This window comes from Pelecanus crispus, chromosome 1 (genome assembly GCF_030463565.1).
Source record: "Pelecanus crispus isolate bPelCri1 chromosome 1, bPelCri1.pri, whole genome shotgun sequence".
Lineage (NCBI taxonomy): Eukaryota > Metazoa > Chordata > Aves > Pelecaniformes > Pelecanidae > Pelecanus > Pelecanus crispus.
The window spans coordinates 225,002,431-225,030,395 of record NC_134643.1 but is presented as its reverse complement, the minus strand read 5'-3'; the positions used below and the strand labels follow the sequence as shown (position 1 = coordinate 225,030,395).

At 50.0% G+C, this 27,965-nt stretch overlaps 2 protein-coding genes and 3 non-coding genes across 5 annotated transcripts; 4 read left to right on the top strand and 1 right to left on the bottom strand.

Annotated features, from left to right (window-relative positions):
• The first annotated feature begins 2,975 nt into the window (after positions 1–2,975).
• Positions 2,976–9,386, top strand: RPS3 (ribosomal protein S3). Its single transcript, XM_075716194.1, has 7 exons — positions 2,976–3,032; positions 3,888–4,018; positions 4,269–4,362; positions 5,590–5,684; positions 6,559–6,746; positions 8,127–8,323; positions 9,324–9,386. Exons 1-6 carry the CDS (start codon positions 3,003–3,005, stop codon positions 8,318–8,320), a joined length of 732 nt encoding a protein of 243 aa, XP_075572309.1. The 5' UTR covers positions 2,976–3,002; the 3' UTR covers positions 8,321–8,323; positions 9,324–9,386.
• Positions 6,071–6,217, top strand: LOC142597203 (small nucleolar RNA SNORD15). Its single transcript, XR_012832020.1, has one exon. It is a non-coding gene; the product is annotated as a small nucleolar RNA SNORD15 (small nucleolar RNA).
• Positions 7,542–7,689, top strand: LOC142597202 (small nucleolar RNA SNORD15). Its single transcript, XR_012832019.1, has one exon. It is a non-coding gene; the product is annotated as a small nucleolar RNA SNORD15 (small nucleolar RNA).
• LOC142597204 (small nucleolar RNA SNORD15) lies at positions 8,537–8,673 on the top strand. The gene has a single exon (XR_012832021.1). It is a non-coding gene; the product is annotated as a small nucleolar RNA SNORD15 (small nucleolar RNA).
• Positions 9,387–14,571: 5,185 nt separating the features above from the next.
• SERPINH1 (serpin family H member 1) lies at positions 14,572–19,511 on the bottom strand. Its single transcript, XM_075727728.1, has 5 exons — positions 19,354–19,511; positions 15,998–16,611; positions 15,703–15,801; positions 15,058–15,290; positions 14,572–14,874 (listed from the first exon to the last, which is right to left on the bottom strand). The coding sequence occupies exons 2-5, from the start codon at positions 16,578–16,580 to the stop codon at positions 14,572–14,574; spliced, it is 1,218 nt and encodes a 405-aa protein (XP_075583843.1). The 5' UTR covers positions 16,581–16,611; positions 19,354–19,511.
• Between the last annotated feature and the right edge of the window lie 8,454 nt (positions 19,512–27,965).

The following is a 27,965-nucleotide window of genomic DNA, read 5'->3' as shown; positions in this document are numbered from 1 at the left end:
CCCTGGCAGGGAGGAGAGCTGGCTCCTCCAGGCACTGCTGCCTCCCCACTGCTCCCCACGGGCGATGCTGCAGTGGGTGTTTGAAGCAGAGGTGTTTTACCAGCGCCGTACTGGTCATACTGGTATTCCCTGCACAGTTTGTCTGGCTATGTCTCAATGAGGCAGCAAAGCGGTGCCGAAAAACACAGGCCCCAAAACACCATCGTTGGTACAGTGACACTGTTAACGGGGCCCTGGTGGGGTTTGGCTCGCGACTTAGCACGGGACAAACCTCAGCAGCGGTCTGGATGTGGCCACCCTGTTTGGGAGAGAGCTGGACGAGGGCTGGGCCATGTTAGACACCCTCACTCATGCTCCCAGGTGGCAAAGGTCCCTCTCCGTCCTCCCTTCGAGGCTTGGTACCCGCTCCAGAGCAGAGGTGCCTTCTCCACCTGGCTGTTCCCGGAGTGGTGCCGATTGCTGCCTGGCATGTTTATAGGGACCTGATCTTTGCTCATCAACTTCGCACGACCTGAGCAGTCCAGCCCGAAAATGGAGGCAGTGTGGGAGGTGGCTGCCAGGCAGATCAGCCTGTGGCAATGCCTCTTGGGGACATGGGGGCCGTCAAATGCCTAATTTCGAACCACTGCCGGCCCTAACCTGCAATCCACTGCTGTCAGCTACCCACAAACAAGAGAGCAGCCATGCTGGCTCAGAAGAAATCTAGTCCAGAGTTTCTTTCTGTAGCCAAAAGCCCAAAGAAAACTGAAAATAGGCCAAACCTGTTTGCAGCAAACACCCAGCTCCCACTGCCTTCGACTGCTATTCGTGGGAGGACCGCGGTCAGACCCTGCCCATCTTCTCAACGCTTGTGTGAGTTGGCAGATCTCGACCACATTTTGTCTTTCCCAAGCTGAGTCCCAACCTGCACAGCTTACTTCACGCAGAAGCGCTCCCAGACATCTAAGCACCCCTGCTTCCCTGCTCTGACCCTCTCCCAGGTCTCCTCTAGCCTTTTGGAGACAGAGGATCAGATGTATCCAGCAGGCACACCACGGAATTATTTACGGAGCCATGAAATAATGGTCTCCCATTTCTTCTTTTTTGGTAATTCTAACATTTAATTTCTTCTTTTGTTGCACAGACCCCTGCAGCATCCATGTAAGGAGCAGAGCTGTGCAATGCCCCTGCCTTCGCCCACAGCCGCTCAGTTTCTGTAAAGCCTCTGGGCAAGGCTTTCCAAGAGAAGCCTTAGAGAAAGCTAAGCAGCTCACTTCAACCTTTTTGCCCTTATCGCCCTATCTTCTGGCTCCCTTCTGGGAGGTTTGTGAGGCTGGACGTCCCTTTGCTGACAGACCGTATTTACCCACTAGTGTGCAGGTATTTTCATGTATCAATTCTACCCATTATTATTATTTCTAATTGAAATGGCACAACCAAACCCCTGTAATCCCCTACAATCCTTAAACTGTTTAAAAAAAATAAATTGCCACTTTCCCCGTCTTTGGCCACCACAGAAGTTTCAAGCGAGAAATCCCATCCTGCTACTAATTTAACCCAGTGCCTGGACTGCAGAGGTGATGGTGCCATTGTAGGAAGAAAAAAAAACCAAAACCCACAGAAGATCTGCCCTGGAGCCACAACTGTCCTACTTACTGAATCATTTGTCTTGCAGTGAGGCATAGGGACCACAGCCCTGTTGCTCGAGATGCTGCAGACATACAGTAGGAAAGACCCGCAATAGCTTTAAGTTTATAGTTCGCTATCATCCATATTTACGGTTAACTATAAATAGTTAATAGCTATTGTTAAAATTTACATAAAGCAGCGGATTACTGGATAACAGTACAGCATCCTTTGGCAGCAAAGACTCCTGATGTTTCCCTGGGAATAACCAAATAGCCTGTCTGTGATTTTCACACCTTTTTCCTGATGGGCGTTTCCTTTATCTGTGACTGCCTAAAAGAAAAAAGGTTAAAACAACAGAAGCAGCCTGTTAGGAGAGGGGCTCTGCTGCTCCCCTCACCTCCCACTGCCCTGGAGCTGTGTTCCCCTCACGCCCGGGGTGGCCGGCTGCAGTGCCATGAGGGGAGGGCTTCTTTACCACCAGAGCGGGCCTCCAGGCAGAAAATCGGGGTGAATTATCACGCTGCTAACTCCTGTGCCCATTTATCATAGAATCAATCATAGAAGCGTTTAGGTTGGAAAAGACCTTTAAGATCATCCAGTCCAACCAGTAACCTAACACTACCAAGTCCACCACTAAACCAATTCAGGGAGAGGAATAATTTCATGTTTCCTGGCTTGGTGGCTGGATTCTTTTTTAATGAAAGTAAAACTAGGAATCATTAAGGTTGGAAAGGACTTCTAAGATCATCAGTCCAACCATCAACCCAACACCACCGTGCCCACTAAACCATGTCCCGCAGTGCCATGTCTGCCCATTTTTTGAACACCTCCAGGGATGGGGACTCCACCACCTCTCTGGGCAGCCTGGTCCGACACTTGACTACTCTTTCCATGAAGAAATTTCCCCTAATATCCAATCCAAACCTCCCCTGATGCAGTTGAGGCCATTTCCTCTCATCCCATCTCTTGTTAACTGGAAGAAGAGACCAACATGCACCTCACTACACCCTCCTTTCAGGCAGTTGTAGAGAGTGATAAGGTCTCCCCTCAGCCTCCTCTTCTCCAGACTAAACAACCCCAGTTCCTTCAGCCGCTCCTCATCAGCCTTGCTCTCTAGACCCTTATACCGGGTTTATACCGGGTTTATAGCCGTTTTAAGCCCGACTGTGGGCGTTCACAGCAGCCTGGCAGGGCGGATAAACCCCACTGACAGCAGCAGGGTTAAGCCTCCCCAACATGGCGGCGCGCCAGGGCAGCGGGAAGACTACATTTCCCATCGGCCCCCGCCCGCCAGCCCACGTGATCGCGCCCGCCCAATGGGGAGCGGCGGAAGGCCGATATAGCCCGCCCTCCGGGGCCCGCTCCCTCCTTTCCGCCGGGCGGCGCGGCTCAAGATGGCGGTCCAGATCTCCAAGAAGCGCAAGGTGAGGGCGGCGGCCCGGCTCGGCGCGGCTGCGGGGTGCATCCATATCGGCGGGATGGCGCCGGGGGCGGCCCCGGGCATCGCCGGGGCGGGGCGGCGGCGAGGGGATGGAGGCGGATGCGGGAGGATGGCGGCGGATACGGATCGGTGGCCCGGCGGGGAACATGGCGGCGGCGAGAGGCTGGGGTGAGGGAGCGCGCAGGGGGCACTGCGCGGGCCCCGGGGCGAGGCGGTGGAGCCATGGTTCCCCCTCACAGCCCTGTGTGGGGCTTGCACAGGGCTCTGGGCTTGTGTGCACAGGGGAGGCGGTCTGGGGTTGTCCTGAGGGGCGCGGAGCGGTGCTGGAAGCTGATGAACTTGCTTGGTTTATCCTTTTTTTTTAGTGGAAAGAGCTGGGTTGTAGTGACTGCCCGCCTCTGTGGGTCAGAGGGGCCGGGAGGGTGCAGGGCTCTGCCTGTCTTGGAGAGGGAGGGAGGCCTGGGGCCTGTGCGCTGTCAGGGTGGAAGTGGGAGCCCTTACAGCAGGCACGTGTGGAGCTGGTAAAGGGATGCGACCCTTCTAATTATTTTACGTAAATTCATACCCAACCAAAGTATCACTGCAAGACATAGCAGCAAGCTATGATTTCAGCATGAAGTGTGGCTGTACGAGGTGTGGTGCAGGCTCCTGTTAGAAGTGAATTGTCTCTGGGAACGTCAGGGGAGAAGCTTTTATTTCTCCCTGGTGCTGCTTCCTTTCCATGGGGGGAAAGACTGCCAGTCTGCAGGGATGAATTGCACCCAAACTCAGCATGTGAAACTCTTGTGTTCAGGTGGAGCACTTGAACAGAGCTTGACTCAGTCCGTTTGTTTTTCAGTTTGTCGCTGACGGTATCTTCAAAGCTGAGTTGAATGAGTTTCTGACTCGTGAACTGGCTGAAGATGGGTACTCAGGAGTAGAAGTCCGGGTCACTCCAACCAGGACTGAGATTATCATACTTGCCACCAGGTAACTGAGATGCTGCTGTTGACTCACAGGTGCTGTGCAAGGCTGTAAGGGATGCTACTGCAGGCTGAAGCTTAAAGTGGTAAATATTATTATGGGAAGCTACTTGGGAAGGAGATCCTGAAGTGATCTTTAGTGATACAGCAGTGTTGCAACCCCTGAGCTGAGATGCTCAGTCTGGAAGTGCTTTGGGATGGTTACAGACTCAGACCTGGAGACACTTTTCTCAGTCGTGCTGTGCTTTTTTTCCCAGAACTCAGAATGTCCTGGGGGAGAAGGGGCGCCGCATCCGGGAGCTGACTGCTGTCGTGCAGAAGAGGTTTGGATTCCCCGAGGGAAGCGTTGAGGTAAAACTGTCTTGGTTAAAACAGTAGTGAGTGGGTTGTGCCAGTTAGGTTTGTGCGCTGTCTGGCTGGTGTCAGCTGAAAGGCGGTTTGACTTCAAGATAACTTGGGGCATGTTTTACCTGTTCTCACAAAACACTCTTGCACTGAAATACAAAATGCTTTGCTGTTTGTGGTATTTTGAGTGCTGTCAATTTGGCTGGTTTTCTCTGATTTCCTAACAAGGAGGATGGAGATAAAACTTTTTAAACTTACCTGTAAATATTTTGTAGAGAATGTTCCTGTCCCAATGTTGAGGTGAGAAGCTGGTCTAAGCATAATGTTTGGTATTAGTGTGTTACCATTATCCTTACTGAATTCATAATGCTTCTGTCCTTATAAAGAAACTGTTTTGGTGCAGAATGATCTTTGAGATTTTTGAGTATGATACTGTACAGAAATAGACAGTAAAGTGCTGCACCAGTAATTTCCAGTCTTTTAATGTTTGAAATCTGGTGCCCTTACTAGTGCTTTCCTCTAAAACAAATCAGGGGTAGGGGGGGAATGTGTGGTCTTGGGTGGTGCTCACATTAATTCCTGCTTGGCTGGTGTTGCTGGATCACATTATACGGCGAAGATTGCTGATTATCTCCAGCAAATGCTTAAACATACTGAAAGGCACAAACCCTCACAGAGCACATCATGATTTGTCAGCTTGAGGAATATCATGTGCATGATTTTGAATGTCTGCTTCTGAAGTATCAGACTTTGGTCTCTTGGAGCTGTTAGGTTTAATACACCTCACTCTCCCAACTTTCAAAAACCAAACCTTTTCTTAGGTTTGATTTTAATACTTATGCAGACTTACGTAACTGAAGTGTTGTAAAAACTGTGTCTCAAGTGAAGTTCTTGTGATTGTCTGGATACCTCTCTCTGGTGATACCTAATGTTTTGGGGCTGTTTGAAGCAGCAGCTCTTTGAGAGTGCACCATGGATGTTTTAATAGTCTTATGACTTTCAGTGGGGTATCATCAGTGTGTCTCAGCTCTACCAGGAGTAGGAGGCAGGCACCAAAGGAGTTAAGGGATTGTAGTGTCTGAGGATAAAGCTTCTGCATGTAAATGTGGAAGGACTAACTGAACTGGGTGTAGAGCATGGGGCATAGAGTAGTATGAAGCTCCTGTGTTCCGTTAAATTCAAAGTATCTTGAAATACAGCCCTGTTTCTGAGTTTACTTCTTTTCTTTTGCAGCTCTATGCTGAGAAGGTGGCCACGAGAGGTCTGTGTGCAATCGCTCAGGCAGAGTCCCTGCGGTACAAGCTTCTGGGAGGTTTAGCAGTGCGTCGGTGAGTAGAGTGAGTTGAATGTCATGGCATGGTGAGGAAGTGTGGGATTCAAATACCATTTCAAAAAAACTCCTTGCCAACTTGTCTTTGGTTTGCAAATTTAACCTAGTAATGCTGCACTTGGAGAGGTCAGTTCATATTTTTGATAATTCTACCGTATAGAAGCTTTTTGTTTAGTACACAGTTACTTTCGATAGTGATTGCTAGATAATGTATTTCAGACATAAAAGTTGAAGTCTTAGAGTAGATAGGGTTACAAGTTGTCTGACTGGTGTGCATAAAGCTTGCATTTATTTCCTGAATAAATGGGTGGAGGAGTGAAACACAATTTCAAGCCTTCTGGTTGCACTGTTGTTCAGGTGACAGGGGCCTTACTTCTCAGATCCCTTCGGTGACGATAAGATGACGAGTCAGAAGCAGGTGGCTCTTGTTGTGGTACCTCTGCAGTGTCATGTTCTGTGATGCTGCCTGTGGTTCTTCAGCAGGAGCATCCTGTCATCACTGGATGATTTAGAGGCATTTGTCTGAGAAGGGAGGGGGAGCTGCAGACCTGACCTGGGTGCGTTGGTCACCTTCAGCTGTGGAGCTGTGGTCGTGTTGCAAAGAATGCGTGCTTGTCATTGTTTCCACAATCTTAAAAGGACAGTCACAGGAGTTTTGTTTGGCTGGGTTTGACAGTGCTAAAACAGTGTGAAGATTTTTGCTGCTTTGCGTAGCATTGACAGAGTTTTGGTTGCACGGGTGCACGTTCGGAAGGCTTTTTACAAACAAAAGTTGAAGTGTGCTTGAAATTGGTGTGAAATACCTCCACGGATCCATGGGGATTTGGCAGAGTGGGAGTAACGCTGTGGCTGTTGCTGCTCTCTCCCTGCAGAGCCTGCTATGGTGTCCTCCGCTTCATCATGGAGAGCGGTGCCAAGGGTTGTGAGGTGGTTGTGTCTGGCAAACTCAGAGGTCAGCGTGCCAAGTCCATGAAGTTTGTGGATGGCTTGATGATCCACAGTGGAGACCCGGTGAATTACTACGTCGACACAGCTGTGCGTCACGTCCTTCTCCGGCAGGGTGAGTGGCTGGGATGCAGATCCCCCTTTGCAGCTCTGTTGGTTCCTTCTCTCAGTGCTTTGGATCCAGAAGATCTCAATTCCTGGCGTGCTGTGTGTGCAGGTTGGAGGCTTCCCTCTTGTCACCTGTGGGGTGGTAACTCACGTGATTTTGATGCACCACTGACCTTGCAGAGTGGCTCAGTTGTGCTACTGGCTAGTTCTTACTCTGAAAATCTGTTATTTTCTTGGGCTTTTGCAACTAAGCGCTCTCTGTGGAGTTTGCACGTTACATCTGAAGTAGAACTTTATTTGCATTTGTGTTATGTGAGTGGGAAATGGAGAAGGGGCCTTCAGCAGACAACAGAATTTTGTGTAGTCATCCCAGGTCATCCTTTTTTCTAGTGGTGGGGATTGAATGTTTCTAGCTGAGTATGTGGCTTTAGATTTTTCCAGATACTCTCCCTTGTGTCCTGTTGCCTCTAAGGTCGGTAGCAGAACAACTTACAAATGAAATGCATATTGACTGAGTTTTAAGAGTTGTTGGCAGTTTGGATTCTGGCTTTCTTGGCTCCTAGGGGTAGGCAGACAGGACACGGGTGCTACAAGACCCACAAAAAAGCGAGTACCAGACAGTTTTCCCCCATAGCTGTGCCCTGGCCAGTCTTCCCAGGTAAACCAGCCAAGCCTGCTTACACTTGTCCTTCCCTCTGGTGGAACACAAATGACTTCTGCATCTTAATTGGCCTTGATTTACTTAATTGCAGAATGCCTGATGCAGGGATACTAGCATAGACAAAGCTATTCTCCACCTTCCCTTCGGTGATGATACGATGACGAGTCAGAAGGGATGTCCTTGTGTCATGGCAGCCTGTTCAGTGCCACGTTCTGTGGTGCTGTGCTAAGGCTGCCTTGGGCAGGATATCCTATTCATTGGATGATTTAGAGGCATTTGTCTGAGAAGGGATGCAAAAAAAATTGCTATTTCCTTGGAGAGTGAGATGAGTTATCCTGGGAAAGACAGGGTTTAAAAACCGCGGCATGACTTAAAGGTGTAGCACGTTTTCATCATAGTCCTAGGCTGCAGTTAGAAAAGGCAATTAATTGGTGTCCTGGTTTCGGCTGGAATAGAGTTAACTTTCTTCCTAGTAGCAGGCATAGTGCTGTGTTAAACCACATGCTAAACCATGACAGTTGGTTAACATGCTGATGTAGATTCACAGTAACTAGATTTCTAAGCTGTAGCACGTTTGTGTTAATCAGCTTGCGTCTTCAGTGTTGTCAGGAGATATTTTTGATGCAGATAGCATATTTTGTAACCTTGGGGCTTGTCACTACTCAATGTGCGCTTGATATTTTCTGTTGAATGAACATGTCTGTGTTGTGCTGTCACTCTTTGCAGGAGTACTGGGGATCAAAGTAAAGATTATGTTGCCCTGGGACCCAAGTGGCAAGATTGGCCCCAAAAAGCCTCTGCCAGACCACGTCAGCATTGTGGAACCCAAAGAAGAGATCTTGCCCACCACTCCCATTTCAGAGCAGAAAGGTGGCAAACCAGAACAGCCAGCCATGCCTCAGCCGGTTCCCACTGCCTGAGGGGTAAGCGCCTGCGAGTGGTGGGAGGTAGCTTTGGTGAAGATCCTTGCGGAAAAGGGGTCATGTCACCAAAAAAAACTGTCAGGTAGCTGGGGTACTGGGGCAAAAAGCTGCTGCATTGTACCAGGTGCAGCGATCAGCTGGGGTGGGGGTAGAGTATTGCCCTGGATGAAGGGGGCATGGTTTAAGGCACGCTGCAAACCAGCTAAGCACACCCTTCAGTGAAGATGAGATGACGAGTCTGAAAGGGAATATCCTCGTCCAAGTGCCCTGTTTCGTGTTGTGTTCTACAGCATGGATGTGGGGACCTTGGGTCACAATTTGAGTGACTTAGAGGCATTTGTCTGAGAAGGGTTCTGTGCCTTGGATGTTTTCACATTGTACCACCTCCTACCAGTGTGCAGTTGACAGCACAGGGTATATATGCCTGATAGACCACCTCCCTTGTGGGATCCAGTTTGGGATAGACATAGAAGCCAGTAACGTTGAGCACGATGTATAGGCTAGTTTCATAAGTAAATAATCAGGGTTTGAAATCCTGTCTCCCTGAATGAGTAGCTTCTAAGACAGAACTTGATAGCTTGAAATTGTCTGAGACCTGCTCTGGGTTGTTCTTAGGGAAAATGTGCAACTTACTGCTTCTAAAAGCTTTGCTCACTTTCTTTGATGAGAGCAGCAGGAGGCACAGGACCTAAGGCCTCTTCCAGAAGATGTCCTTAGCTGCTAGCGAAAGACAGGCTGTAGTGTTCTCCGACTGAAGAGCTGGCCTTGTGTGAACACGGCGAGTTCAGGGAGTTTGCAGGGCCGCAGTGAAACAAGGGAGTCTGACTCGCAGGATCTGCTCCTGTGGGGAAAAGGGGGATTGTTGGCTAATGTGCAAGAAGTGAGATGCCATTTAATTTGAAAACTTGGAGCCTGTTGTTTGTTCAGTATTTTGGGTAGGAGAATGGTTATGGGAAATGGTTTGCCGCCATCTCACTCGGTATTTTGTTTTTTGTTGTAGGGTTGGTGACATCTGCAACCAGAAGCTTGAGTGTCCTGAAGACATCTCTTAATAAAATCACAAAAGACAGTGTTTGTGGAGGTGCTTTTTTTTTTTTTTGGCAAGATGTATTCCAGGAGAGCCTTGTTCCCACCTTTGGTATGGAAGGAATTCTGTTGCGTTTCTTCCAGCCTGTGTTACCATTTTGGAGTGAACTTGCCAGATCCTGATCTAAAAGTAGGGACAAAATGCTATTTCTACGTAGAACTGGAGCAGCAATCTGGTGTTTAGAGGGTCCTGACTAACACTCCACGAATGGAGTAGTACTGGTAACTCTTCAGTTACATACCAGTCCCTTTCTCCGAGGTTTCCAGAAGAGGGAGCTTTTTTAGCAATGTCCAAAGCAGTTGCAGTAGTTTATACCTTTCTGGCATCAGCTAAAGTATTACTGTATTCTACAAAATGCTTTTTTCACCTCTGTACATCCACTTCCCTCATCACTAAAAAGACATTTGCTATGTGACTTTCAGGGCTATAGACTGTATAGGAACACTGTTAGTTGATGTGGGGTGAGACAAACTTCTGAGTAGGTATTTACACATTAGTTGGGGGCGAGGGGGAAGTGTACACTCTGGCTTTCAAACCTTCTGTCCTAAGCTTTGAGATGGAAATATATTTAAGTGATTGGGGGGAAAAAACTTGTCTTCCTTTGAGGCTTGAGTAGACAGCCCATTAATTTGTCACTATTAATAACTGGCTTTAATGAGCTGTAGGATAACATGGTGTTGGGTTGATGGTTGGACTGATGATCTTAGAGATCCTTTCCAACCTTAATGATTCCTACTTTTTACTTTCATTCAAAAATAATCCAGCCACCAAGCCAGGAAACATGAAATTACCCTTAATTAGTTTAGTGGTGAACCTGGTAGTGTTAGGTTGCTGGTTGGACTGGATGATCTTAAAGGTCTTTTCCAACCTAAACGATTCTATGATTCTATAGGTAGATCCTGAAGTTGATAATAGATGACAAGGCTACTTCTGCTATTGAAACACGTAGTCTGTAGGCAGGGGTGTATTTTCACTTCTGTTGCTGTATGAATTACTTTTGATGCGGTTCTTGTCTGCTGTGGTCAAGCTAAAGCTGAAGCAGTGAGACCGAGCATTTGGTTAAGTTTCAGGCAGAGATTCTAGTTCTGTCAGCTCCTTTCCCGGTGTGTTTTTCAAAGTCTGGTGCAGTAATGGGAAGAGACTGTTACACACATAAGAGATCATGTTGTGCGCAGGATCAAGGCTTTGTTTTGTTTGGATTTTGAGGAATTCAGAACCTGTTTGTTGCATTAACAAAAATGGTCCAAATATGCAAAACTTGCCGCTTAGGAATAGCTTTAACATCCAGATTTCGGTTTTCAGGAGGCTTCCCTGCAGGAGGTAAGCAGGTAACTTATGAGCTGGAATTTCAAACTGACGGTGTCGGGAACTGGTCTGTCTGCCAGCATGTGGATGTGCGAGCCTCAGCTTTCCTGTTCCCAGCTTCTCTGGCAGGCCTCCTGGAAACCCGGCCTGGCTGAGAAGCTGGTGAAGTCTGTTGGAGACAGATGTGCCTTCTCAGGGTGTCAGAGAATGAATCTCATTTCAGGTTTCCGTGCATATCTTTCAGTAAAAAGCTTTAAAAAAATGTTAGTACATGTTAAGTGTTAAGAGTAAGTAATACCAATGTTAATTTTAAAATTCTTTTTTTACTATGAATTTGAATTTTGAAAAATTTCCCCAAAAGTTGGACCAGCTTTGTCACTTTGTAGGAGCAGGGAACGTGTGAAAGCTGGAAGGCCTGAAGCAGTAGAGGGGTGATGCACAGTGCCAGGCCTTGCATGTTGTATCTAAATTCTTAAAAGTGCCTGTATACTAGATGATGATCAGCTGGAAATTTCTCCTGCAGTCCTCCAGTGAGGGCTGGCTTTCTTGGAGATCCCTCAGCTCTGGTTTAGAGCCCTCCAACCCGGTCCATCAGCCTGTTAATCTCACCATGCTGATGACCGGTAGAATCAGGAGATGTTTAGTTGCTTGTGTGTAAGATCAAGAGATGCGCAAGTAGTGTGTTTAAGAGTGGTATTGCTGTTATCTCTTGCTATATCCATCGTGTTGTGAGAAGTTGAGGACAACATCAAGGATTATCCCATAATGGCTGAGGTTTGCACGTGTGAACTGAACAGCTTTCTAGCCTGCACTGGTTGGAGTATACCACCACCACGAGCTGTTTGAAGAAGCTGCTACAGGAGAGGTAGGGGACTCGTTCAGTTCCCTGTGTCTTGAGGATGAAAACGATGAGTATTTAAAGCTGCTTGCAAGACGAGCTGGGAGTAGGACGGGCTCAGCAGCTCTGGAAAGCTTTTAACTTCCTTGCAATATTGCTGTTCCAGGTTGACAGTGTTCCTGGGCTGCCATGGTTAGTGCTGGAGATGGCTGCTCTAATTTTCTGCAGTGAAAGACCGATCCGGCAAGCACCTGGTGGTTTTTTAGTCTGTAAGGAGCTCCATGCGGATGTGTGTGCCTGCCCATCCCAGATAAGTGCTATTTTGGCACGGGGAAAAGGGGAGATGGCTGTGGCTTTAGGTTTGCTTCTGAGTGGCAGAAGGTTGCGTGCATGACTGGATGGCAGGTTAATCTGTTTGCAGCAGTGGAAAGATATGGGCCAGCAGGGTCTGATGCCGCTGGATTTTCCAAGACTTTGCTGTATTCCCAAAGCAACGGTGCAGGTTCTTGTGGTTCTTTCTCTATCTCAACTGGATCCCAGCTAAAGAAGCTTTGGGTTGTAGGGTCAGGAAGGCTGGTCCCTGTGGCTAATAGCTCAGTTTTATTCCTACACTGCCATAGTTTCTCTTTAACTGAGCTATTTGCTGCTCTGTTAGATGTCAGAGCAGGGGAGGGCAGGAGGTCCTCTTACTGTGAAGCATTAAAGATGCTGGGTACTTAGAGTTTCAGGAGAAAAATGTTAAACTGAAAAGCCAACCTGCCAATAGTGTTCCTTTCCCATGACACACGTCATGGGAATTCATGTGTTAAGTGTAATTTTGGTTCACAATGACCAGATTAAGAAATGGTGTATTGGATTTAAGGATGCCAAGGAACCTCTCTAAGCTCTTTTAAAGAGTATTTTGTCTCCACCCAAACCCTGCAAGTCACTGTGGCTGCTAGAGGTTAATTGAAAAAGTTTTATTGCAAAATTATACAACTGTCAGTGTGGTACAGGAACAAAGCCGTCGGACACCTGCACCCACATGATGTAAATATTCACAATATCCCACAGTGCGTTCTTGCCTTGCCCACCCATTTACCCACCCCCCCCAATCCTCCGTAATGTGCTACAGCGTGTGGGTTTCAGTGCGCTGATTCACCGGGTAGCGTCTAGCATACACAGTGGGCTTTAGGTTTCCTGTGCATTCGGGTACATCCTTGTGGATTGCCTCCTATCTCCCAGCACCGTGGGGAAAGCACCTTGGGAGTATGAACTGGGAAGAGAGCAGGGAAAAGATCTCCCATTCCGGCTGGCTTGGATAGGAATTGGGGCAGATGAGCTTTTCTGCAATTGTGTAACCTTGCAAACCTGGCATGAGACTTGGGCGTGCAAGCTGCTGTATTTTTGCTTGTAGGAAACACCTAAGAGACTTTGTAGTTGTAACTTAATAAATAAGTGGAAATAGTGCAGTATTGGGCTTCTGTGTAGCAACCTGACAGCAAGCACATTGGTGGGGAAATAAAACCAGAGAAAAGCAATGCAGCCACACTGTCCTTGCTCTTTCAAATAACTGGCACTTAGATTGTGAGGCACAGATTTCTCTCATTTCAATAATCTTGTCATTACTTGCTTTGTGATGTCTCTCAGTGCGTAGCACAGCTTACCTGACACATGCTGACGGGATCATACCGGTTACTTCTTTACATAGTATTAACCTGATGATATATCTTAGAGAAGAAGGTAGGAATAGCCTCCAAGTCTAGGCTGGAGCAGCCTGTGAAACTTGCTAATTATCAGACATAAATACGAGCATAACTATAAATAACATTTGGTTTTCAGCGTGCCCTTATCCAGGTCAGCCAAGAGGGAGCTAAACTATCACGGAGGAGAGGAGCTTCAGAAGAGGGTCATTAGGAAGTCAGGTAACGGCAGCTTTGTATTTAAACAAAAAGTGGAAGTGAACCTGATCCACTTCCCTGTGAGAAGCCAGCAGAAGTCCCTTGGCCTGCTACGGGAGCTGATAGGTACCAGCCCTGGTTGTAATTGGGAGAACCATCACAGTGGTAACTGTCTCTTTCCCAGCCCTATGTGCTGATGCGGAAGCACCAAGAGAAGTGGAGTTCCTCTGCTTGCCTGGGACAGGATGTTTAATTCCAGATATTGGCCCAAGAGCCCCCTTCGTGATCCCCAGAGGGGTGGAGCACAGCCATTTCTGTCACGCAAGAGTGTTGAAGGGACCTCAGGTTTATCTTTCTAGAAGCCCAGCTGCTCTTTGGCCTCTCTGCTGATGCCCCTAAGCCCCTTACTTCTCTTTGAAGTGTTGAGCAAAGCCGCACTTGGCTTTGCAGTGAGTGTTCTAGCTAAGGAGCTGATGACCTGCTGCGGTTGAAGCATCTAAGAGTCATCCAGAGCAGGGTTAGGCAGGACAGAAGGGCACAACTCCATATAATCTCCATTCTTACATGCTGTCACGGTCCTGCTCTGCTCCCAGGGCCGTAGAGGGGGGCTGGACCACAGAATTGTCCCTTTGTGCTCTGAAGATAGAGAAGCGACCAGAGCAGCTCTGGTGTGGTGCCGCATAGCATCAAAGGGGGAGAAAAGGAAGTGGCAGAGCTAAAGGTGCCAAAGCATTTGAGGTGGAAAGGTGCAGGGCTTGTGCCTTTGCAGGGCTGATGGTAACAGCAAGGTACTTAGCAGGAGGCGTAACTCTAGTGCAGGGAGGAGCTAGGCATCAGCCTCAACATCTCAGCTGAGGATGCCAGTCGCTGAGACAGTGCGTGCCAGTTCCCTTCCACTCCTGGTGACCCTCTTGTGCCAGGCTCCCCTGTTCCTCTCTGGAGGTGGGTTTGTGCAAGAAGTATTTTGGGGTGAGGTAAAGTGTATGCTGGTTTCTCATCACAATGCACCCTGGTCTGAATAGCACCCATAGTTCAAGACGGATACAAAATAGTGTTTCCCATTTTTTGAAATCCCCCACTAAAAACCACACAGACGAAAGCTCTGGGGAAAAAAAAAAAAAAAACAAACCAACCCTAACTACAACTCATCACGCATCTTGTCTCCTTTGGGCCTCACGAGCCTGCCAATGAAGAGGATGGAGTTGGTTTTACTGTCCTTGATCATGAAGACGAAGGGGTGGTCAGCATAGAAGAGCTTGGGGTTCCTCATCTCCTCTCGGCCGTAGATGTCAGCATCGTAGGGGTTCCCTTCCGTGTCCCATTCAAGAGCAGCAGCATGGAAGACGTTGGACAGGTAAAGGTCTTTCTTGCCAGAGATCTTGGACAAGTCAGCTTTGGTTTTGTCAATAGCTTCTGTCAGGCCCAGATCAGCCAAGTGTTTCTAGGAGGAGAAGAGAGATCAGCAACCCTCCCAGAGATGACACAGTGCAATTCTCTCCAGCCATGGTTAGACTAGCCGCTGGAGAAAGGATGACAAGGCGCAGATAACCCATCACCCCACTATCTTCTCTTCCACCCAGAAGAACTGTAAGGCCCAACTGTTTTCTTTAAGGACCTCCTTTACCTGAAGGTCGTGGCTGACTTCCAGGATGACTTTAGGCAGCGAGATGGCCACTGATCTCTTCTTCATCTTGCCAGCCCAGGCCTTTAGCTGCTCCCTGTTCAGCAGTTTCTCAACCCTCTCCAGAGGCTCCACATGGTTTGGCATGATAAAGATCATGCTGGAGAGCTTGTGAGCAAGTGGCATCTCCACCACCTGGAGCTTCTCTGTCTCATCATCATAGTAATTGTAGAGACCTTGAAATCAGAAGCAGCAAATGGTGAGATGTGGAGCAGAGGCAAAGCTACCCACAACCTTGTTGTGAATTCACCCTGGCCTTTTCTTGACCAGCAATGGAAGCGAGTCTGAACGCTGTTTTGGGAACTGGCCTGGTATTACTGGAGTTGGGAACAACTCAAAACTGTGGCCCTCATTTGCGTGATGAGCTAGGATTTATTCCTAACAGCCAAGCACCCAATAGCAAACATGGATTCTCTCTGCTCACAGAGAGATTGAATCAGCAGAGCAAGCACACTGCTTTGTTCTCTCTCACTCATTGACCATGAGGCAAAATGATCTTGGAAGCAGTTGGTGGAAAACTGGGTAACGGAGCAGCAGTGAGCATAACTCCAGTTGGTCTTGACATGGGGCAGGAGGTTTGCAACTTACCTGTGCGATGCATCATGGGAACTCCCACAGTGTAGGAACGGGTCACCATGAAGCCACGGTTGTCCACCATCTTATGATGGAACTTCTCATCCCAGTGAGCTACAGGAGAGAGAAATGCAGCTTGTAAGAAAAGGGAGTGGGTGGTCATTTAATGCACGGTTCCTAACTACTCGCTCTGAAAAAGAGCATGCCTCCAGTGGACCTCGGATTTGTTCACCTTTCCATTTGGGCTGCTATGTATTGGCTCAGGCTAGGTTTTGGGTCACTTGTATCAAGAATTGAAAGTAGAACTTACGCTTGAAGAACATGGCGTTGACAATGAGGGCCCCATCAGTTTTCTCAACGTCTTTTGTCACCTCTGGGAGTTTCCCATCTGTGGTCTGGGCTGCCCACTCATTAATGGATTTCAGGGCACTCCTCTTGTCTCGGAAGTTGATCTTGGAGTGCTCATAGTTGTAGTGTTTCTTGCTGTTCTTCACAAAGTCATCGGCAAAGTTGATGGAGGCAGGGCCGTACAAGCGGTTGCCGATCTTCCAGGTGACGTTGCGGGCTGTGCTGTTGCTGACCTCGTTCAGGAGCTCAGACAACCCACTGTGCATGTAGTCATCGTTCAGTTTGTCTGCGCTGAGCACTGCCTTGGCTTGGGAGGCGGTTGTGGCCTTGCCCCCAAGGGACACGAGGCCAAGGGAAGAGGCCACAACCACAGGGGACAGCAGGATGTTCTCCGTGTTCTTGTCTTTTGCCATGGCATGGTAGAGGTTGAAGGCCAGCGTCGTGCTGCGGTCAGCCAGCGTTGTTGCCTTGTCGCTCAGCTTCCTGTCCTCCGAGGGCACGGCTGCAGCGAGGCCGCAGAGAGCAAGTGCCAGAATAATCCACATGGCTTCAGCAGCACCCAACACCTCTGAGGACCTGCTGGGCAAGAAGAGCTCACCATCAGCATGATTCAAGCCCTTCCTGGAGCATTCAGAGACCCAGGGGCTCTTGCAGTGAAACCCACTCCGGTGATAGGCAAAGCATCTGCATCAGTGCTTCACTTGGGCTGCAACGATCCCAAGCCCACACCGGGCTTTCCCCTGAGCAACAATTAATCTTCAAGAGTCCAGGCTGCACTCTGGCATGCAGAGCCTGTGCATTTTGAACAAAAGCTTCCTTTTTAAGCAATTTTACTACATTACTATATGTTTGTGTACAGTAAATGATTTAAGGAGGGGCCAAGGAACAGAAGCAACAGATATTTCTGTCTCCAGTGTAGCAGGTCAAACCTCTGCCCTGGTCAGGAAAAGCTAAAAGCGGGATGTTTCTGCTGCTCAAGGGCCATGTAGCACGGTGCTGCCCGTTGATCCGTCAGCATACGGCAGGGATCGTCCTCTCTGGGGACCTCAGCTCGGTACCCAAATGCTCAGCTTTCTAGACACTAGATGGAGCACATAAGCTTCCACCGAGCTAAGTTCGAGAGCCCCTTGAGAAGTTTCAGTGCTGTGGGGTCAGCTCTGTCAGACTTAGTTTTGCTTGTACAGCCCTGCCAGGGAGGTACCAGGGTGGAGGAAGGTGGTAGACCCCTCCTTTCCCCCAGCAGAGCCCCTTCCCAATACGTTCATGCATTAGGTAGATGCATCTCATCACAACGTAGGCGCACCCATCCCCAGTGAGGGCTCTGAGCTACTAGCTTCGACAAATCTGACTAACCAGTCCTAAATGCCATTCCTGAAAGCTCTTTGGCGCTCACCCCGCCTGCCTCCGAAGCTACAACCTGTCCCCAGACCTTCCCTCCCTCCTGACTTCACGCCGCCGACAGCAAACCTTCCTGATGGCAGATCCCCAGGGCTTAAATTCCACCTTCACGCCCAAAGCGAGTTTTTCGACAGGCTGCATCATGCCCAAGGCTACAGTGGAGCTGTGTTCCTTGGTCCTCTCCTCTCACCCTGCTCCTGGCCAGCCTCAGAGGCTGCTCCTTGCCCGCGGAGACAAGAAAGGGCTGCAACGGGGCAGCTTCAAGGTTAACGCAAACGGAGTGGGAAGCGAAGGGCCCGCTGGGATTACATATGGAAGGAAACACGCAGGCAGCCTGAAGCAAAGAGAGTGCGCAGTTGCACCAGGGATCCTTTGTCAGAGTGGGAATTACGTAGCTTCGGAGCAGGAGGAAATTTGTATCCTAAAATCCTTTTGGGAGCAAGCCTTCCGCTAAAAGGAAGAGGCGTCCTGGCTACCTAAGAGCAAAGACTTGTGCAACAGGCTCAAAACTGCCCTTGACGCACTTTTAAGGCGCAGGCAGCATCAGGTGTGGCAAGCATTTAAAATCTGAGGGGTTTTCTTCTGTTTTTTTTTTTTTTCTTCCCTTTTATTTCTAAAGATACCTTGAAACTCTTTCATAGTGAGGTCAACGTTTGCCTTTTTCATTCTGAAAGAAAACAGATACATGGAGTAGTTCTCTGGAGGTCCCTTCCAACCCAAAGCATTCTATGATTCTTGCAAGCAACGGGTGACCTATGCCATTTATCCTCATCTTAAAAGGGGTTCCTTACTTCAGAGACTGGCGAAAAATTTGGCTGGGTGTGCTGGGCTGCAATAAGTGACGTGGCCTGCGGCAGCGAGACAGAGAAATTTTGCCCATCCTTGGATTATGGCTGAAATTATTGGTGAATTCATAACCCAGGGTGAAAATAGAGGGGATTTGGGGGAATGCGCAGCCGGTAACATCCTCTCCTGTGTTTGTACAGCCCAGCCCTGCGAGGGGACGCCCTATGCCAACGTGGCATCCTGCAGACCTCCTCGGGGCTGTCGGGGACCCGCTTTCCTGGCAGGATTTGGAGGTGCCATCGCCCAGCACAGCCAGCCAGAGGCATGCATCCCCTCCAGACGCACGCACCCCTTTGAGGACTGCGTTTCTTCCATCACCGAGACAAAACCGCAGGACGGAGGGCATGCAAGCAAAAGGCCAGTTCCATGTCAGCAGAGGGATGTGACGCTTTGCTAAGGCAGAAGGACAGGGTCAGTCCGTCTGGTTGCAGGGAGGCTGTAGCGAGAGCTCGTCCTCCTGCGCTGGGCTAGCGCCCAGGGTCCCGGAGGCTCCCAGGCTGGGCAGGAACAGGGGCTGGAGGCTTTCTCCAACCGGGGCTGCTCCGGGACCGCTTGGACCAAGTTGGTGCTTCCCTTATCATAGAATCATAGAAATGCTTTGGGTTGGAAGGGACCTTTAGAGATCACCTAGCCCAACCCCCCTGCAGTGAGCAGGGACAGCTTTAACTATCATCCCCCTCTTTTCTTTCTTCACCCCCCCCGAAAGCTTCTCCTGGGTGCAAAACCAGGGTGCAGCTTTGCTACAACCGTCTCTAGCAAACAGGAGGTGGTGGTGGAGGGGGATCTTTTAATGTCTTCTCTCCAAAAACAGAGCCAGCTTGTGGGGCAGTCCGTACCCTACACATATCCCCAATCCCAACGAAGCCCCCATGCAACCCCCTTCCCCCGTGCAACCCCCCCCGCCCCATGCAATACCCCCCCTCTCCCCACGACCCCTCTACCCTAGGGGGCCAGCCGGGAGCACGCAGCACCCAAAAATAACACCCGGCCTTGCTGCAATCTCAGCTGGGCTCCATCCCTGCCTGGCAGCGGCCCTGCAAACCCGGGCTGCCCCGGGGACCCCCCCCCTCTTACCTGCGGCGGGGCGGTGCGGGGCTGGGACCCTGCTTTGCTCGGCTCCCCTGTGCACCTCGCCGTCCCGCGGAGGGGGTATATAAGGGGCCGGGAAGAAACTTCTGGAAAGTTGGGAAAAAGGCTCTCAAAAAACGCTTGGGGAGGGAGAGGAAGGGGAGGATCTGAATAAAGCTCTCCCGGCCCACCCGCCAATGGCAGGGAGAGCCCGGCCCTGCTGCTGCTGCTGCTGCTGCTGCAACGGGGGGGTCCGGCGGGGCTGGGGGGGACGCCTGGTCCCTCCTTCTCCTGCCGGCATGGCCGAGCTGCCTCTGCCTGCCCCCTGCCAGGCTCACAGCAGCCTCTCCCCAGCCAAAACCGTGCTTTTGCATTTTTACGGGGCTCTGGTTAATCATCTGCCCCCCCCCGGCACCTCTTGAGGCTGGGCGGTTGTTGGTGCATGAGGCGGGTGATTGATTTTTTTTTTTTTTTTTGTCCCCCCTGGGGTGTCATTCTCCATGAAGTTGGGGGTGTTGCAAAGGGCTTCAGCCACGACCGGAGCAAAGGTTTAACATCTGCACCTGGTTCGAGCCACATCTTGCCATCTGAAATGTCCCCCCGTTTGGCGATACCCAAGAGGACCTGCATTTGCTCCGCCAAGTTACAGGCAACTGGAGAACTTCCTCATATTGCTGTATCCCACGGACACTGGTTTTCAATCCATCTTCCCACCTGCACTAACACTCACCTCTCCTTTTCCTCAGCACTTGGGCTGATGGAGTGGTGAACCTCTTCCCCATCACATCTTCCGCACTTCCACATTTCCCCCTACACCTTAGGCGTGAGATGAACCAGTTGGTTGGGGTCTGTTCTTCATTGTAGCATAACACAGTGGCAAAATCCTCATGTCTGGCAATCTTAGGCAGTTTAGAAAGGCATTATGGCAGCAAATAGTTGCAGGCCCAAAGCCATGTTGGAGCAGTTCAATGCTTGTGCCAGACTGCCTGGCTGAGAGCGCTTGCAGCAAGCTGTGCGCCATAGAGAAGTTTCTGTGCTCGGTCACGAGTATTGAACGCTGCTTGGTTCCAACCCTGTCACATTTGAAACGGGCATGGGATTTTTTTCTTTAATGGTAGCCTGGGATTTAGTGATGTTCTAGGTACCACCCAGTAATTAAGCACCATCCTCACTGATGGTTACCGCATTAGCAGGAGGATGCTGCATCATTGTGTTGTTTAACTGATGTCTGTGTCTTCCCTTGGTTCCAATCACCACATAATTTCATTTTTCCTCCCCTATTAATGCTGGTTTTGGCTCTGCAAGTTTCTCCACTTCCCTCACAAAACAGATCTCAGCAGGTTGCTAGCTACCTCTTGTTGCTATAATAGAAAACAACATCTTTTTTAGATTTAGTCTAAACCTAAACTAAAGACAGGTTTAGTCTTCTGGCTTTGAATATTCTGCCCAGAGACCTGGGTCATCGTCTTGCAAGCACCTTGCACTGGGATCATCTCATCTTTCTACTGTCCATACCCCCACACAGCATCAGTCCGCTAATTCTAGAAGATGGCATCAACAAAGCGACATTTTTCTTCTGTCTGAACCACTCAGATGATGCCATGTGAGTAGATACTCCACACCCCAAATGAGGGGAGGTCTTTGAGCCCTCCCTGTACAAAATTTTCCACCAGCTGCACCAATCCAGCTCCCCAGAACTCTAGTAGCAAAACAAAATGTGTGTTTCTACGATGATTTCACAGCGTGGTTTGTGGCAACAAGACCTTGATAACAGTGGTGGCAGATAACGGGAGGTTTGTTCTGGTCACTGGGCGTTTGCTTCTGGCTGTGAGAAAGATTGTCCCATTCACCCATTCCCAGTAACCTTTATTATGGCTGAACTGATCCACGCGGTGTCATTTGCACAAAAGTTGTTACAGGGGAAAAGTGCCGAGGGGTCTCAGTCACGGGGCGACCTTTTGGGTGCTAAGCATGAAGTCATTTCAGATGCCTGAAGGCTCCTGGCTTCGTGTGTTTTGTTTAATGTTTTGGGTTTTTTTTTTTTTTTTTTCCTTTTTCAGTGGTGTGTGCGAAGAAAGAAATAGCTGAACAAAACACGTTTCCAGCTGACATCTTCCCTGGGCATTTTGCATTCAAGCAGGTACCTTACGCTGCAGTCTTTAATGATAACGTGCCTAAACGGTCCTAATTGGCCTCATAGCGGTGATGTTCGGAGATCAGCTTCCTTCCTGGGAGGGAATCAGTGGGAAAGAGAAATTTGAAGCGCCTTAAGCATCATATTTTTGTCTATGCTAGTGTATATTCGGAGCAGTTTTCTTGGCTTTGTGTCTGCATAAATGACCAGAATGTGGCCCCAGGGTTTTTATAGCACAATCTTTGCTTTATTACTATGTTGCTGTAATAAAAAATGAATTCGCAGATAGCAAACAGTCAATACACAGGTGAAATATTACTGGCCTGCACCAGCAGTGTGTACCAGCTGAGAAATGAGAAAAGCTCCTTTAAAGTTCCAGTGTCAGCTGGTTTTCTCTGCCAACCTCTGAATTGCTTCACCTTCAAACCCTTCTGTGTAATTACTTCCCATGCAAGATTTTCTTTTCCTTCCTAGTGAAATTTAAAACGAACTCTAAAACTTTTAATCTTGATCTCTTTCGATGCCTCCCAGGACCAAACGCCTCTGACACAAGTGCAAGGCTCTGTGCTTCAGTCCTTTTAAATGGCTTTGCCTCAGTAATGGGCAGCTGGACTTGAATAAAAACAGTTCTTTGTGTTTGAGGACAGGCAGCCCAGCATAAAGATATTTCAGATTTTTCCCTGATTTTCAAATGTGTATTGCTCCCTATTCCTGCTATCGCTAAATGTCCCACACTACTAATTCATCCCCCCCAGACAATGCAATCCTGGCTGCGCTGCTCTAAGACAGCCACGATAAATCTACAGCGGTTTAGGATGTGAATATGGAGCAAATGAGTCAATTCTACCAAAATGCCAGCAAGCAGCCTAATCTTGACCGTGAACATATTTTCCAGGGTAAAAGTCGTAGGAATCGGGCTGATGTGCAATTGCAGGGGGAGATTTCTGTTGCTATCCGGTGATTTCCAATTGGACTTTGCAGGCGCCCTGGCCAGCGCTCCCTGCCCCCACAGTGCCACGTAGGAGATCCTACAGCAGTGGGATGGCGGGAGAGGACCGGGAAGGGGGAGCGATACTGGGAGTTGCCTTCTTCCGCCTCTAATGAGAGGGCCCAGCTGCCAAAAGACACATCCACTTCTCCAGCACAACTCCTCCCCTCCAGCCGCCCAGCTTTAAAATGCACTTGCGCGTAGAGCAAAGCTTCTATTTCTTTTGTCGCGAGTTATTTCAGGTGCGGTCGTGCTCCCTGGGGAGCCTTTGCATTTAGGGGGCTGCACGTCTACTGAGCTATAACATCCTTTAATTAAAAAAAAAAAGAAAACCAAACAGTTTGTGATATGGGGCTGGCCCTCCACACACCGACGAACCAGACGGAGATTTGCAGCCTGTTGTCGCAGCGCCTGGGCTGGGTGTGGGGGAGCTGCTGGGGTGGACGACAGTGAAATGCGACCGGTACTGGGAGTCCTACACCCAGCCCTGCGGTAAACAACCCATGCCTAGCGGTGAAACATCTGGACTGATGCTGTCGTGGTTGGTTGGCTTGTCTTATTTAAAGCAGTGTTACTAATTTGCTTGATTATATATTAAAGGAGCGCTTCATTTCTACAAAAGCAAATGAAAGTAAACACTGCAGTCGAACAGGCTCTTTGGACAGAACTGTTTAAATATAAACTCCAGCAGCTTTGCACATTCACCCTTTCTTGCAGGCTACAGTGACCCAGGAGACTGACCCTTCTTTTCCTGTATCAGTGACAGTCTGTCATCTCCTAAGCTGCCATGAAGCAGTGCTGCTGCAGGATTTCTGCTTTCCAGGATCAAGCACGGTCTGTAGCAAGGTTAGCAATGAAGGCAATTTGTAGAGGGGAGATACTCAGTCCCTTCTTGTAACTCTCAGCTTTAATGGGGCAGGGGTTTAAAGCTGTTCACCAGATCCAACAGCGTGATGCCAACAGCCAACAGCATCCTGGCTTGTGTCAGGAATGGTGTGGCCAGCAGGAGCAGGGCAGGGATCGTCCCCCTGTACTCGGCGCTGGGGAGGCCGCACCTGGAATACTGTGTCCAGTTTTGGGCCCCTCAATACAAGAAAGACATTGAGGTGCTGGAGCGTGTCCAGAGAAGGGCAATGAAGCTGGGGAAGGGTCTGGAGCACAGGGCTGATGGGGAGCAGCTGAGGGAGCTGGGGGTGTTCAGCCTGGAGAAGAGGAGGCTGAGGGGAGACCTGATCGCTCTCTACAGCTGCCTGACAGGAGGGGGCAGGGAGGGGGGTGTTGGTGTCTTCTCCCAAGTAGTTAGCGATAGAACGAGAGGAAATGGGCTCAAGCTGTGCCAGAGGAGGTTTAGGTTGGATATTAGGAAAAATTTCTTCACGGAAAGGGTAGTCAAGAATTGGACCAGGCTGCCCAGAGAGGTGGTGGAGTCCCCATCCCTGGAGGGGTTCAAAAAACGGGCAGATGTGGCACTTTGGGACATGGTTTAGTCTAGTCTACCCTTAACTGGTTTATTGTGGACTTGGTAGTGTAGGTTAATGGTTAGACTGGATGATCTTAAAAGTCTTTTCCAACCTAAACAATTCTGTGATTCGATGATCCCACAGTTAAGAGCATGGAGCTACACGAGCAGGAGATCATTTTAAAACAGATCCCAGCCAATCCTTTTTCACGCAGTTGCATCCATAGGAGGCAGATGGGATCTAATCTAAAAGGATTAGAAAAATTAGACTAATTAGTTCCAGACGTAGATACTAAATGGGGATGTACATTGAACATCCCTAATCCAGCGGGTCTGGGTAATGGGGTGGCACAAACGCAACGGGCTGCAGGCAAGCTGGAACCAGTTGCTTGCCCTAGAGGTGCTTGCCTCTCCCACGGTTGTTGGTGAAGCAGAGCTAGGTGGACCACGCTGGCCTAGTAGGACATTTTGTATGTTCTTATGAGCCTCAGAATTTATGAACCTCACCTCCCGCTCTGGGTAACTCATTTACCTCTGGGGTTTCTCTGTGCTGCAGATGAGGAAGGCAGGGATGCTCAGAGCCAGCGTGGGTCTGGCACCGAAGAGCAGCTGAGAAGCCATCCTGGTGCTGAACATCTCTCAGAGGGAGCGCAGCATATGGCAGCATTAGGTCTTGGAGGATTAAAAACCATGGGACCTGCAAAGATCACAGTGTGGGCAGCAAAGGTGAGACTGATCCTCTGTGCAGCCTCCACCTTGGGTGCATCTGGTATTCCTGCAGAGGATGCAACAAGCCTGGGAGGCTCCCTGACACAGTCAAATTCCCAAATTTGCACATCCCCATTGTGTCCCCCACCCTGGTGACAGCGTTATCTCACCTGCCTGCAAGGGTGGGATAAAGGCAGCACTGATGTGAATGCTCCCCTGCCTCTGCACCGCTTCTCGCTTCTCCTGCCCGCATCTGCTGGGCATCATTTTCTCACCTAATGAGCAGGAATGGACAGAGAAGGTGAACCAGCCTTAAAGAAACGTTCCGTAGGTCAACTCAAACCTTCTTGAATCAGTTCAACCCTCCCCAGACCATTTCTCAATCCCAGGAGCCGTGTTATCACTGATTCGTCTGGGATTGCAGAGGAACTTGCATGTGTCTCAGTTTCATCAGCCAAATCTCTCCCCAGACCAGAGCAAACGCGCCTGGATGGAGCCTGGAAGCAGCCGTGGCTGATGGAAGGATCCAGCCTCAGGTCATCTCCCAGAGCTGTGTGAGGAGCCGTGGGGGCCGGGGCTGGCAGCAACCAGTATGACTCCAGGCTCAGGTGGGTTCCCAGTAGCACTCAAACACCATGGCTTCATCGCTAGGCAAATCAAACGTGTCGGATGAGGGGTTCCCCATCCAGAGCTAGTCAGAGCTCACCTGGTTCTCTGGCTACCCACATGCAAAGGCTTTCGGGGGATTCTGCCTCTCTGCTCAGCTCAGGGGCAAGTTCAGAATTGGTGCTTTAATTTTCTCCTTGCAACATCCGCCTTTGCCACTTTGAACGCATTCGTGCAGCTCAAGGCATCACGGAGCGATGGCTTTGCAGGCAGCAATGTCTCGGACTCGGGCAGAATCGCAGCCCTTTTTCCTCTCTCTGGCTTGCAGCCGTGCCCGGGTCCCAGTTTGGCTGGAGCTGGAAGGGACCAGCTTTGTCTGAATACAAAGGATGGCAGTGAAGCTGAAAGGCTGTGTCCCGTGGATCTGTGCCCTGGCCTGTCTGGTCTGCAGCAGTGACGAGCCAAACTCATCTCTGCTGTGCCCGGAGCTGCGGATGCTGGCCCCTGGCTTTCTGGGAGGTCACGGGGTGGCTTTATATGACCTAAAGGTGCAAATTCAGCCTATGGATGCACACATCCTCTGCAAAGCACCGGTCAGCTTTCACTTCTTCAGCAGATGTGATGGAGGAGAAAAAGGAAGACAGGGGGAAAAAAACCTGTGATTGCCCTGGCGGGGGAGGGAATTCTCCATCCGTGGTATCACGCAGGTATGCCGTGATGCACGAACAAGGAACTAGCTAGCGAGGCCCCAGCTGCAGCTTTCCCACAGGGCATAGAGGAGAGAGACTCCCTTGATCCCAGTTTGTAATCCCTGTTTAATGCTCCCAGAGAAAAGTTCAAAATCCACAGGGTCTCCTGCCAACATGTCGAGGCGGGGGGAAAATTCCTCCGGTGCTTTCGGGTGGAAAGAATGGCATCTGCATGGCCTCGGCAGAGGTCCAGCACGGGTGACGGCAGGTCGGATTGCAAAGCCCTGCATCCTGTACCTTCCCGGGAGCTGGGCTATGGAGGGAGGAGGTGGGGTCCTTGCAGACAGCTGTAGCTCGGAGGCAGGAATTTGCCATCCTTGGGCAGCAAGCTGAGAGGACCCACGTGGCCGCCGGGTCCTGTGCTCTTTCTGCACTGATACAGGAGCTCTGCTTTGGGCTCATGGCAAATGAACAGGACTCAGGACTCCGGGGTACCCTTGCCAGGCTGGATGAGCTGCCTTGGACTGGTGATACGCATTCCTCATCCCCTGCCTTCTGCCTCGCAGTGACTGGGACCGTCTGGATCCACCCGAAAGTTAACCAAAAAGAAAAAGCAAGCGGTTGGTTTTTCAGCCACGTCAGCCCCATGAACACCAGGGCCATCTCAAGGACAGGCTGCGAGAGCAGGGTGAGACAAGTGATTTGGGATGCCTAGCTTCAGTTTCCCCACTGTGAGGAGCCTGAGGCAGGCAGCAAGGAATGCGCGATTTCCAGTTTTTGACCCTTTATTACAAAGTATGAGCAGAGAAGGCCCAGGAACGGGGAGGTTGGTCTGCTCAGTCATGCACGGAGCGGGGCTGTGAGGGGGAATCTCTGATGTCTTGTTAAAAGCCCAGTTCCCATCCGCTGCGACGTTAAAGCTCCTCCTTGTCTCTTCCTGGCTGCCTGTTTTCAAGAAGCATATGGGAACTTAAAAGGTTCGAGCTCTCTGCCTCTCCTTTAAATACGGTTGAAGCTGCCAGAAAGCTGAGAGGAGGCGCAGACCCACATTCCTCCCCTGACCCCTGCAGCGCAGCAACATTTCAGGCCTCTTCTAAGGAAATGGGATGTAAAAGGAAACCATTTATTCTGGAGCCAGCTGAGGGAACAGAAACGCCCCTAAAACCGACCCTTGCTTGGAGAGAGATCCTCCGCCAGCCAATCTTCTGCTCCCAGCGCAGAGCTGTGCCGGGGCAGGCAGCAGGGCGGGTTTAGCGTGTGCACATGTTTGCACACGTGTGCGTGTGTGTCCATGCGTGTGCATGCCCGCTTTGTGTAGACACACACAAGTTACACAACTGCCTGTCTTACCGATCTTACTGGTGTCCCTCGAAGTGGCTTGGTTGTTGGAAATCAGGTCCCCAACAAGCCGAGCTGCAAAACTCTGCCGCTGGCTGTGCTGATGGGATGGCAGGGCTGAATGCGGGACGGGGCTGGGGCTGGTGTTTTTGCTGTGTTTTGGACTTCGGGCTGCGTGGTGTAGTAGTTTAAAGGCAGGAAAGGAGGAGGGGAGAGATGAATCTGAGGAAAGACGCACGCGGCTCGCACAGCCCCTGCACTGAGCAGGCAGCGGTCCAGCAGGAGCGAACAGCATGTACATTTCTCATCACCCACGTGCTGCGGATATGTAAGCAAAGGGATGCTTAGGAAGGGGCTTGGCAGACTCTTCGTCTTTTCCTCTCTTAGAGAGGCAGCAGAAAAGCTGCCCAGAGAGATACAGCAGGAGAAGGGGCTTCATCCTTCCCAGGGTCCAGGGACCACAGGCTCTTGGTTGCCCCAACCCTGGTGACCTTGTTGTGCTGATCTGGTGGGACCAAACCAGCTTGTGTCTACATCTGAGTTGCTGCGTCTTTCTTTGGGATGATACAGTGCACCCATGTGGGAGGCAAATGTCACACCAGTCAGGTTCCTTCAGGTAGGTCCAAATTGGGTCAGGGAGCATAACCTTTGTGGCGGTTTAGGATGTATCTGCAAAAGACCAAGGCCAGTCTCCAA

Bases quoted from the DNA above. Each gene is read 5' to 3' on its own strand.
- RPS3 (XM_075716194.1), top strand. From the start codon at position 3,003: ATGGCGGTCCAGATCTCCAAGAAGCGCAAG. The intron at 3,033-3,887 runs GTGAGGGCGGCG...TTTGTTTTTCAG, and splicing joins AGATCTCCAAGAAGCGCAAG to TTTGTCGCTGACGGTATCTT. The intron at 4,363-5,589 runs GTAAAACTGTCT...TTTCTTTTGCAG, and splicing joins TCCCCGAGGGAAGCGTTGAG to CTCTATGCTGAGAAGGTGGC.
- SERPINH1 (XM_075727728.1), bottom strand. From the start codon at position 16,580: ATGTGGATTATTCTGGCACTTGCTCTCTGCGGCCTCGCTGCAGCCGTG. The intron at 15,802-15,997 runs GTAAGTTCTACT...TCTCTCCTGTAG, and splicing joins CAACGCCATGTTCTTCAAGC to CTCACTGGGATGAGAAGTTC. The intron at 14,875-15,057 runs GTAAAGGAGGTC...TTCTCCTCCTAG, and splicing joins AAGTCAGCCACGACCTTCAG to AAACACTTGGCTGATCTGGG.